The sequence below is a fragment of the Epinephelus lanceolatus genome, chromosome 3 (assembly GCF_041903045.1).
Source record: "Epinephelus lanceolatus isolate andai-2023 chromosome 3, ASM4190304v1, whole genome shotgun sequence".
NCBI classification, from domain to species: domain Eukaryota; kingdom Metazoa; phylum Chordata; class Actinopteri; order Perciformes; family Serranidae; genus Epinephelus; species Epinephelus lanceolatus.
This window is the reverse complement of record NC_135736.1, coordinates 35349188-35361197: the sequence shown is the minus strand read 5'-3', so window position 1 is coordinate 35361197 and position 12010 is coordinate 35349188. Positions and strand designations below refer to the sequence as shown.

Here is a 12010-nt window from a genome sequence, read left to right as displayed (position 1 = left end):
ACAACTTTACTGATGTGCCTAGGGATGTTCAATATTGGCTTTTTTACCAATTTCCGATATATGGATATTGTTCAACTCTTAATTTCCGATACCGATATCAACCAATACCAATATATGCGTGGTTCCCCCCCCTCAGAAAAAAAACAAAAAGAAAATCCGGTCGCGGATAGACGTCTACCTAAACGTTCAAGGTTGGCTCAGAAATACAGAAGCCACAGGATTTATTGCGAGTTGTGCCAAACAAACAAAGATATCTCAAAAACTATACACCACATCTCTCATATTTTGACATTTTGAGTGAGAGGAGAAGTAGCTGAAGAGTTTGATGTATAATATGTGCATGCTGTGTAAAAGTTGTGTCATTAAAAAAGTAAAAACCGATACCGATAATTTCCGATATTACATTTTAATGCCAATATCGGCCGATAATACCAGTAGGACGATAATATTGGACATCTCTAGATGTGCCCAGTGTGGACAAGATCGTCGTTACAAATTACCTCGACCTCCAGACCTTTTAACATTACTGACATTACACGGCAAGCTGATGAAAGCGTACAAGAGTCTAGTGAAGTGTAACTACTTTGCGTACAGTTGGACCCACAACTAAAACGGCTTGTGTCTTGTTTTTGGCCAATAATTGTTTAATTTTTTTAAACTAAAGGGTTAATTGCAAGCAGACAACCAATTACAAAAAACAGACAGTGCAGTTAAACAACGTAATTTCGGACCTTCTTTCCTAATCATCCTTTTTTTAAACATTGTGTACCCCATAATGTTTTCTTAAACAATTTTACAATGTGAAAAAGGGATGTGTAACAATGGTATACATCATCAAATTGGGAGACATTTAAAGCCCCTACAAGGAACTTTCATTTTGAGTTGATTTTGGCGACCCTGTGGACAAAAGCGGTAGTGTTTTGCTGGAATGAAGCCTACATTTCCCATGAGCTCTAGCGCGTATTGTCGTAAAGACGCTTACCTGGCTCGCGCATGTGTTTGTTTTGAGGATGAATGAAACAACAAGATGGGAAAACTTTGCCCCCCGCTCCTATCAGGGATCCCGCCGGCTCCTGCCAGGATTGGGCTGGTAAATGCTAGATCGCTAGCGAACAAAACGTTTATCCTGAAGGATTTCCAGACTTCCCAAGGATTGGATTTTCTCTGTGTGACTGAGACGTGGCTGACTGTTGGTGAGTCCAGTGCTTTCACAGAACTTTTACCCGATGATTGCTGCTATTTTAACTCCCCGCGGACATCGGGTCGAGGAGGAGGAATAGCGACTATTAATAAAGAGTCACTATAAATGTAAGCAGCTAGGTAAGATGACGTGTGTCGTCTGAGTGCCATAAATCGCTTCGTCCTGGAAGCGACCTGGGGTGGACCCGGAGACAGTTTCCTAAAGGTATGGATATACACTATATAGAAATAGCTTATCTTCACACCAATGGTCTCACTTGCTGTTGTAGGTCACGCACAGACATCAGCAGAAACGAGAGACTTTTGCATATCCAGTTAAAAGTTCCTTGTAGCGGCTTTAAGTACATTATTTTTAAGTTGTTTAGGAGACCATCAATCAATCAATCAATCAATCAATCAATCAATCAATCAATTTTATTTATAAAGCCCAATATCACAAATCACAATTTGCCTCACAGGGCTTTACAGCATACAACATCTCTCTGTCCTTATGACCCTCGCAGCAGACCAACCATCATCTTTGTAAATCTATGTAAATCTATTCATTTGTAGGTGAAGTGAGAAGGTAATGTTTTCCATTGTGTATATTTCATTAATTATATTCATCCATTCTTCTATTGTGGGGGGGGGGGTCAGAAATCCGCCAACAGATATCACAACATAGAATAAGTATTCGATAAAGTGTCCATGTTGAATGTCATCTTTTTCTAAAACAAAAGTATGACATAGGAAAGGTATTAATACTTTGTGCATAAGCCAATGATTTGCATCCCAGCTCCCGCACAATCTCCAGTACTTGGGAGCCTCGTCTGTAGCATGTGCTTTCTGCTTTGGGGTAATGAAGAATCTAATTAGACATATCCAACCGAGTGTAACTGTCATTTATATTTCAACTCTGTACATGGATGCACTGCTGTCAAGCTAACATTACTAGGTAACATTAGCTAGCTTTAGCTACGATTTAGCTAGTGTTTTCTACCTACTAGGTCAACTGTTTCCAAAAGGCCTGGTGAAATGCTGTTGAAAATATGAGTCATGGTAAAAACACAGATTGCACATTGCAACTGAATCCAACTCCAAGCAAATTTCACATAACACTTTAACATTTATGTTTCACATTAGTTGACTTTGCTTCTGCAGACTGAAGATGGAGGTTTTTAAACCCCATCTGCTGCTTTTTTTCCAGTGACTTGGTTTTCAACTTCTCCCCTTCACCTCCTACTATTTTCGGGACTTAAAGTTGCCTTTGTCTATTCCCAATTTGATCGACTGGAACAGCCATAAGCAGCACAAATCATAGGTGTTTGTGCAGTGCTGGTGGTTTCTGCCTCCTGTCGCCTGCCCTACATCTGGACAGCACACCGATGTGTGACGTCATATGCAGAGAAGCTACTGTATCGTGCCACCATCAACTGGGCCAACAGGAAAACTACTGTGTTGCTCTGTAGAGTCTTCTTATTGTTGGTCCAGTCAGCAGGAGCAGCTGCAGAGTGGCAGCCACCAGGTGAATGCTCTGGTGTTGCAGAGGGACGGGTGTTCAATTTACTCAAGTGAAGCGCGACTTATCTCCAAACTTCTAGAGTTTGACAAGTTTAGAAGTGACACTGGCTGGTCTGCAGGTTTCCTCTAAGAGTTTCTGTATGGAGGGTAAGCGGGTGGGAGCTCAGCAGTGGGCTTCATTAAGTAGGGGAAGCTCTTCTTCACTGACAAAAGGATCAGGCGTCAGCCATCTCTCACCAAGTACACAGTCCAAAAACACAGACAGCATGGTGCCACTTTAGCACTGAGACACTGAGAGTCTATGCTGGCAAATATCCCAGGACAAAATAGACAGAACTTTGTCGATAAAGTCATCCTTGACTGTCTTATCCTGGAGCTAAACAAAAATAGATGAGGAGTGGTGCCCCGGCCGCCTTTACAGCATATTTATGTAAATGTCTTTGCGCAGAGAGGAGCAGCTAAAGCCCACAGAGTCCTGTTAGAGGGCAAAGCCTGTGTAAAATAGAGCACATTACGCTACCTTTCTTAAGCAGCACTGCAGTGGCATCGCACGTGACATTGTCCTCCAGATCAGTGCTTCCTGTCAGCCCATTGGACAGATTCACAGAGCTCTTCTTTCGACGGTCAAAGTAGCGATGTGCCCTGCCGTTAAACCTGCCAATGACAAATGCATAAGAAAGGACACAACTTCTTAAACTAAATGCAGCTCATCAGTAAAGTGAAGGCATTAGCTTGTACCGATGACGACACTCACTTCATGATGAGGATGTAGACTGCATACATAAGAATCAGAACAAGAGACTCCCACCTGTACGCAAACACAAGGTCAGTAAACTTTATGCAGTCAGACAGAGGTAGACAGACAGTATAAAAGAAAATATCATGACTCACCAGCACACCTTCTCATCGTAGATAAACTAGAGGACAGAGAGGACACAGGGGGACATTAGACATTAGACATTAGATGGAGGCAGTAATTGAAATTAATTCTGCATCTCAATATCTGCTCCACTAGAGGGCATGACCAATCCAGAGCTCAGACAGCCGGAAGAAAAAAAGGTCAAAGCGTGACCTTTTGGTTCACTGAGCTTCATTTTGAAACCACTCATGAGGTTTAATTTGCATTTTCTGTTACTATATTTATGTCATGCTCCAATACTGCAAAGCAAATTCCTTGTATGTGAAACACTACATGGCAATAAACTGGATTCTGATCCTCAGCAGCAGCAGCACGCTGAATATGTGAAGTCAGGGATCATGCTGTGACACGCTGTCAAATTAGCAGTGTGATTGTGCTGCTGATTTATCTATTTTTGCGTGCATGCCATGAACACAATCTGGCCTATTAAACTTAAAGCAACACTTACCTTTCTGGAAATTTTACACTTTTCTTTGTTTAGGTTAAAATGCTATTAATAAGCTGATGGCACACTAAAATGTAACTGAATTCCACCAGAGATAAAAACTCATAATTACACACGTACATAATTCTGGTATGGTTCTAAGAAAACTCTGACCAATCATTGGTTGGAGTTTTCTCCTGTCTTGTCTGTCTTCCCCACGTGAAGGCCTCCGACTGACGTAACCCCTCGCGTAGCATCTCCCCATCACCACCCCCCACCCCCGTCTCCGACTCTGTGAGACAACAAATACTAATAGTAACAGGGACGCTTGTGGAAACACGGTGCAACAAGAAGTAAATTCTTCAGTGCAATACAGTCGCAAGTTTCCAACAGAAATTAGAAACCGCTGCAGAGATCTAACGCTACAACCGAGAGAGCTCAGGATGTGTAGCAAGCTCGGCCTGCTACGTCGAGCTAGCCCCGAGATGACTGATTTCGCCTGGAGCTGTGGCAGGACGCGGGTTGCGTTTGTAACGTTACACTTGCTTTCCTCTTCCTAGTATCTAATGTTACCTTGCCAACGCCTACATCTATCATAGACGTAATGAGAACGTAATGGAGGAGGGGGGAGTAGGCCTTTGGGGGGAGGCGGGAGTTGTGGATGTTCAAATTGCTGTGTGAAATGCAAGAAAGGTAAGAGTTGCTTTAAAAGAGTTAATTACATGGTTTTGTCCCTTTTCTTGCGTGAATGCGCTGCACACTCAAAACCTGCTCAAAATCAAAATGTACTGTGGATTTGGAACAGTTTCAGCCTCTGCTGGTGCTCCATGCTTTCTACAACCAAACACACTGCGAAAATCCAGATTATCGTTAATGTTTAGTACCTGTATGATTTACTGACTTTCTTCTAGCTAGGCAACACTGCTGAGGCAGAAAGTGCACATCGCATATTGATACCAAAGCTGTGAACATTAACTGCACTTTCAAATTAGCCTTTTATGCTCTACACTAAAGGACAGTGTAAGTATTCCTGCATATTTCTGCAATCACCACACACTTGATCATGTTTATCTACATATGAGTATATGACCTCTTACCACAATGAGGGCCGTGATAGAAAAAATGTAATAAATTGAATCTCGGAGAAGAGCCCAGTGAGAGAGCTTCACTGCCTGCCAGGAAAAAAAGAAAACAGAGATAAGTTTCAAAGATATGTACACAGATTCATTTCACACACTCTTATAGTAACACTTATCCTTGCTGGAGTTCATGCAGCCCTGCGATACAGAAACGCCTCTGACATCATTATCATACTGATGTAAACACAGGAGCTCTTCAGTTGACCTCCTGAATCACACTCATTGAAAAAGCCAATTGCAAGGTAGCATCCTACGTAAGGAAAGGTGCCGGTGTGTTTATCGACTTTATGTAATCAATGCAGGAGCCCACAATGCAGTGACTAACGCTGTAACACTCTCCCACATAACGCTCACACTGTATATACGCAAGTAGAAGGTCAGAAGTCGCATCTTGAATGTGCCACTCCCAGCCGTGGAATCGTTTGCTGAGGGCGAAGTTAGAGAATAATAGGGTTTAAACGTGTTTGCTTGTTCTCTGTTTCACTGTACAGTGGTGCTTTGTAGAGGAAACCTGCTTTGAACAGCCTGCCAAAGGTAACAAACAGTAGTGAGGTGCAGCCGCCGCGCTATTACCGCACCCCGTCCCTCCAAACCTCCCCACCACACACACCGCCTGCCCTTCTCCCTCATTATCTCACTATGATTACATAATGCGCAATCTGGGATTGCATCACTGTTTGAGGTCCAGCGCATATATTTTTCAGAGCAAAGAGCTTATCCTTGTACTCCGCTCATTTCCATGTCCCTGGCATGTCAGATAGCATCACAGAGAGGCTGCGCTCTTATCTCCGTATCTCATGCAACACACAGCATCGAGGACGCAGAGCAGAGACGAGATACAAACTATCTATTGTGTTCACACTGGTGGGATGTTGTACATGTGGCTGGTTAAGCAAATCAAGCTCAGAGGGGAATATCAAAAGGAAACAGCTAATGAAAAGTTTACAGTGTGTGCCAGTGTGTGTTCAGGACTTTGAATGACTGCTGCGTGAAAAGTTTTAATCCTGGACTTTGTAATTTTTCATATGAGAAAGATAAGACGAATCTGTCTATACTGTCACTCACACAGAGATTAAAACAGCAGAGGCAGAGATTACAGGCACATATTAGACACTAAAGGTTAAAAACTGCATGAAATATCTAATTAAAATCTACACAGTGGCTCACACATGGATCACATTTCCTCTGAAGCTGTATTTTGGTGCAGTCAGGCACATGGGCTGATGCATGCATAAACCAACAGTATCCTGCATCCCTCTGCATAAACGTACGCACGTATGCATGAGCCCTTTTTCCCACTTTGTGTTTATGTGGCTTCATATCTAAAGGTGACATTAGGCTGTTCTGTACTCTGTGAAAATGCCACTGGGTCAGTGGCTGCAGCAGTGTAACGCTGCGATGACGTATCATACCTGGCCGGCGAAGAAGCCGCACACACCGATGATGCAGAGGATGTTGAAGACAGCTGAACCCACGATGGTCCCCACACCAACGTCACCTTTGGTGATGAACACCCCTGGGGAGAGAACGAGCCAGCACACACACACACACACACACACACACACACAATATTACGACTCCATAGAGAGCACAAATGATGTGTTGTACACTGTACTTGACATTTCCCGTTGCAGCATGGTATCTGCAGTGCTGACAAATAGATGTCACACAACTGTCAAAACACAGGAAGAAAATCTTTTTTTTATACCCAGTCTGTGTGTAAAATGAGATTTTTGTATCAAAACTACAGTGAGGTAATGCGACGATCCCTCCTTTGAAGTGAATGCTCTTCATATTGTTGGTTTAGACGTATACACTACGCTGAACATAATCATGATCAAAGACATAACATAATGGCCTTTACTCCTCAGCAGCAGTTCTCTGGTGCTTAGTGCAAAAGTTTAATGTAATTCTAATGTGATTCAGTGTATTAAAAGCCATGTTTGCTTGCTGCACGTGTCTTAGGATGAAAGTCTTTCTGTAAAGCATCCATTTAACGGCATGCACGCGTCCTCCCTAATCAGCCCCTCAGGGATGTTGCAATGCCACAACAGCAACAATTAACACAAATTCAATCCCTGTGAATTATGTGCGACCTTGCAGTTTTGTCCAATCACAAACTGACCAATAATTGGAGTTTACCGTGAGTTTCACCAATCATAGAGGCCTCCGCAAACCGTCACTAAACTCACTGCCTTGTTTCTGGTTGTGAAGATGCAGATATGTGTGACATGAACGTCTCACATTCACCAACACAAATTACTGTAAAAGGCTGTGAAAGGCAACTCCCTGGCGTTCTACGTGAAAGCAGGGGTGAACTGTTTTGTACTACGTGCAATATTGTGGTGGAATGCAAACGACCTTGATTAACAAACACTTTTCCAACACAAATCACACCTGGAGAATGACTAGAACATGCTGACAACAGACAAGACAAATCACCATGGAAGAGGCTGTTGCAGCCACACCTATTACACGTGCTGAAAGAATTAAGGTGAGCTAGATTAAATTTTTATGGTTAGTGGTAATGTTAGTGTAGTATAAATCACAAACTCATAACAGTGCTGTTTTATTCTCACTGGAATAATTTGTCTTTGAAATGCACAGATACATCTATTAGTCGTTCACGAGGGTATAATTCAGAAGCTGACAGCTGCTCCTTTACTGTTCCCGTGTCCTTTGGGTGTACGTGATCAAACAGGCTCTGCCCAATCAGCTCCACCCGACCATTATTTAATATCTTCGTGACAGACTCTGAAACAAAAACCCATCTGCAGCCTTGAGGACGAGGTGTTTGAGCTCCTCTTTGGGAGGGAACGACGGTTTGTAGTTGACTTCAGAAAAAAAACCAAATTGCTGAACCTTTGAGAGATTTTAGGTGCTGCACGGCCAACAAAACAATGCAGCTATTTTGGCAGTTTTCACCTGCTCCAGCAATTTTATTGCAAAAAAAACAGGCAACAACAACAATCTAGCCTGTGACATCCTGGAGGGACTAGCTAACATCTACAGTGCTGTGTCATGTGTTTCAGTTAGAATAAAGGGATAAAGAGAATGCAGGGGTGTTTGTGGTGAATTTGTGGTACAGATGTATATTTTAACAATCGTTCTAAAGACTTAGAGGCACGGTATCGACAGCGTGGTTATCCTGATCAGTGGATAAAACCAGCTCTTGATAAATATGGTGGTGTGATTCAGTCTGTATGTGTGACCCAGGAGAAAAAAGACAAGGATGTGCGTATTAATTGCCATGTACAGTATTCTCCTCTGGGCCGAGAGTTTGAGAAAGTTGTCAAGAAACATTGGTACATATTAAGCTCTGATCCGACTCTGACTAAATCATTCTCGGATCGTTTATAAAAAGCCTCCTAATTTAAAGAATCTACTTGTCAGGTCATACCTGCGTCAGCCCACACCATCCCATTTTTTAACTGAGATACCTGATGGTAACTATAAATGTGGCAGATGTGCACAGTGTAGCTTTACTTACAAATGCCACAAATTTAATCATCCAGTTACTGGGAAACTTCTTCATATTAAAGGTATTATCAGCTGCACCACACCTAACATCATCTACATGATTAAATGTATATGTGGTCTGGCTTATATAGGTAAATCATCTAGACCTCTAAAAACCAGGATATCAGAACATAGGAGTGACATCCGGACAAAAGATTTTAAAAATCCTGTTGCTTTACATTTTTTTGAGGAAAAACATTGTATCTCATTGCTTAAATTTATTGGGATTGAACGTGTACAGCTGCCACCTAGAGGTGGTGATATCAATGCACTATTACTTCAGAGGGAAGCATTTGGATTTCCACACTGGATACTGTGAACAGGGGCTTGAATGAAGCTTTTGATATTAGACCATTCCTTTAGTGTTTTCTTGTTTACGTCTCATCCTGCTTGTATATACAGTGCCCTCCAAAAGTATTGGAACAGTGAGTCCAATTCGTTTACTTTTGTTGTAGACTGAAAACATTTGGGTTTGACATCAAAAGATGAATATGAGACAAGAGATCAACATTTCAGCTTTTATTTCCAGGTATTTACATCTGGATCTGATACACAACTTAGAAGATAGCATTATTTGTAATGGAACACAAAATTTTTAGGTGAGCAAAAGTATTGGAACATATAAACTTAAAATAGATTAAAGTGAATGAGACTTAATATTTAGTTGCAAATCCTTTGCTTTCAATAACTGCATCAAGCCTGTGACCCATTGACATCACCAAACTTTTGCATTCTTCTTTTGTGATGCTTTTCCAGGCTTTCACCGCAGCCTTTTTCAGTTGTTGTTTGTTTTGGGGGGTTACTCCCTTCAGTCTCCTCTTCAGCAGGTAAAAATGCATGCTCTATTGGGTTTAAGTCTGGAGACTGACTTGGCCAGTCTAAAACCTTCCACTTCTTGCCCCTGATGAACTCCTTTGTTGTTTTGGCAGTGTGTTTTGGGTCGTTATCTTGCTGCATGATGAAGGATCTCCCAATCAGTTTGGCTGCATCTTTCTTTAAATTAGCAGACAAAATGTTTCTGTAGACTTCTGAGTTCATTTTGCTGCTGCCATCATGTGTCTCATCAGTCCATAAAACTTTTTCCCAGAATTTTTGAGGCTCATCTCTGTACCTTTTGGCAAATTCCAGCCTGGCCTTCCTATTCTTCTTGCTAATGAGTGGTTTGCATCATCTGGTGTAGCCTCTGTACTTTTGTTCATGAAGTCTTCTGCGAACAGTAGATTGTGATACCTTCACTCCTGCCCTCTGGAGGTTGTTGCTGATGTCACTAACAGTTGTTTTAGGGTCTTTCTTTACAGCTCTCACAATGTTTCTGTCATCAACTGCTGATGTTTTCCTTGGTCTACCTGGTCAACATCTGTTGCTTAGTACACCAGTGGTTTCTTTCTTCTTCAAGACATTCCAAATGGTTGTATTGGCTATGGGCAATGTTTGTGCAATGGCTCTGATTGATTGTCCATCTTCTCTCAGATTCACAATTGCTTCTTTTTCACCCATAGACAGCTCTCTGGTTTTCATGTTGGTTCCACCTCTAAATGCAGTCTGCACAGGCAAAACCTATCGTACGCAATCTGAAACTGAGCTCAGACATTCAGTGCTATTTATTGTTTGAATAATCAGTGTAATTGGGAGACACCTGGGCAACAAAACACACCTGTCAGTCACATGTTCCAATACTTTTGCTCTCATGAAAAATGGGTGGGTTCAAACAAAAGGTGCTATCTTCTAAGTTGTGTATCAGATCCAGATGTAAATACCTGGAAATGAAAGCTGAAATGTTGATCTCTTGTCCCATATTCATCTTTTGATGTCAAACCCAAATATTTTCAGTCTACAACAAAAATAAAGGAATTGGCCTCACTGTTCCAATACTTTTGGAGGGCACTGTATGTGTTTGCAGGACGCCCACGATGAGGCTCTATATCCCCATTTTTTTCCCTTCTCCCTGGAGCTTCTCTTCTGGAGTTTGTCTCCCGTAATAGTCTTCCCATTTTCTTCTTAACATTTTTTTCTATATATATTTTTCTTAATATTATCCCTATTGGTGCTTGACAGTATATTTATATATATTATCTGTTTTTCCTGATTGTTGTCTCTCTATATTTATATTGTAAGGGACCCATAAAATGAAAAAAAATGTGTGTGGTCTTTTTTAGGGCTTTCAGTTCCTCTACATGCACACTTCTATATTAACTTAATGTGAATATTTAATGGATCCAATGTATTTAATTGTGTACATAGTTTATTTATTGTGATTGTGTGACTTCTTTCAAAGAATTCTAAATAGTTCTTCAAATATTTTTCTTGGGAACATTTGTTGAACATTTGCTGTTTATTTGTATTTATATGTTTATTGTTTTTCCTATCAACCTGCTCAGTTCCCTATTTTTTCTTTTCCCAACAACAGCCCCAGATTATATTTATGTGTATGTGTTTTTTGGGTTGCCTCACCTGAGCGGCATCCCTGGCTTGATTGGGGGTGGGACCAATAACCTATATGAGCAAGGTGTTTTCTTTGTCCTTTATCCTGACGAAGATCTATGTTGATCGAAACGTTGATCCTTACAATAAACATTTGAGGAGCTATAACAGTGTGCGGACTTCACCTTTTTTAAAAGTCTGTTTGCTTGTTGGTCCCGCACCTGCGATACTTTGGATGTGTGTGCTCTACCCTACTTTGTGTTTGTGGTGAATACCTATGATGGATGTGAAGAGCTCGGGAGCTGAGCTGCCAGCGGCCATGAAGGTGGCACCTGCTACGTCCTCGCTGAGATGGAGACGCTGCAAGAAAGTAGTAAAAGACAAATATATATATATATATATATATATATATATATATATATATATATATATATATATAATATATATATATATATATATATATGAACAGGAGATACCAGCTGAGATTAAAAATTTCAGACCAAGAGATAAACAGAAGGAGATCAGTCATAGCCTGACCCCCGACCCTGACCCTCAGCTGGTCACACTGATCTACTAAAGCTTCCATATGCGCAACTGTAAACCTGTTTATTTACCACTTAATGTCAAAACCTGTCTGTATGTCAGTCTGGAAGACGAAAAAAAAAATTCTATGTTATTTTCTACTCTCATTTTGACTGTAAACTTCTTTCATGTGGTCTAAAATGTATCTGACATATGCATAAACATATACTACCTGATATGTACATGAGGATTTTAATTTAAAATTGTACAAAATGCAATAAATTACATATATATAGACCCCCTCAATTCCATCCCCGTTCAGTGATTTTACTCTACGACAGGGGTCATCCCTAGTGTACCATTTGT

The 12010-nt window shown here is 41.1% G+C and overlaps 1 protein-coding gene across 1 annotated transcript in view; it reads right to left on the bottom strand.

The window, feature by feature from the left end:
- LOC117255852 (sodium/potassium/calcium exchanger 3-like) overlaps positions 1-12010 on the bottom strand; it is a 79456-nt gene that overhangs the window by 8818 nt on the left and 58628 nt on the right. Inside the window, exons 5-10 of the mRNA XM_033625068.2 lie at positions 11398-11482; positions 6595-6698; positions 5141-5215; positions 3592-3617; positions 3455-3508; positions 3221-3354 (exon numbers count right to left, since the gene is read on the bottom strand). Coding sequence (XP_033480959.1) covers positions 3221-3354; positions 3455-3508; positions 3592-3617; positions 5141-5215; positions 6595-6698; positions 11398-11482 — 478 coding nt within the window. The remainder of the gene's footprint in view (positions 1-3220; positions 3355-3454; positions 3509-3591; positions 3618-5140; positions 5216-6594; positions 6699-11397; positions 11483-12010) is intronic.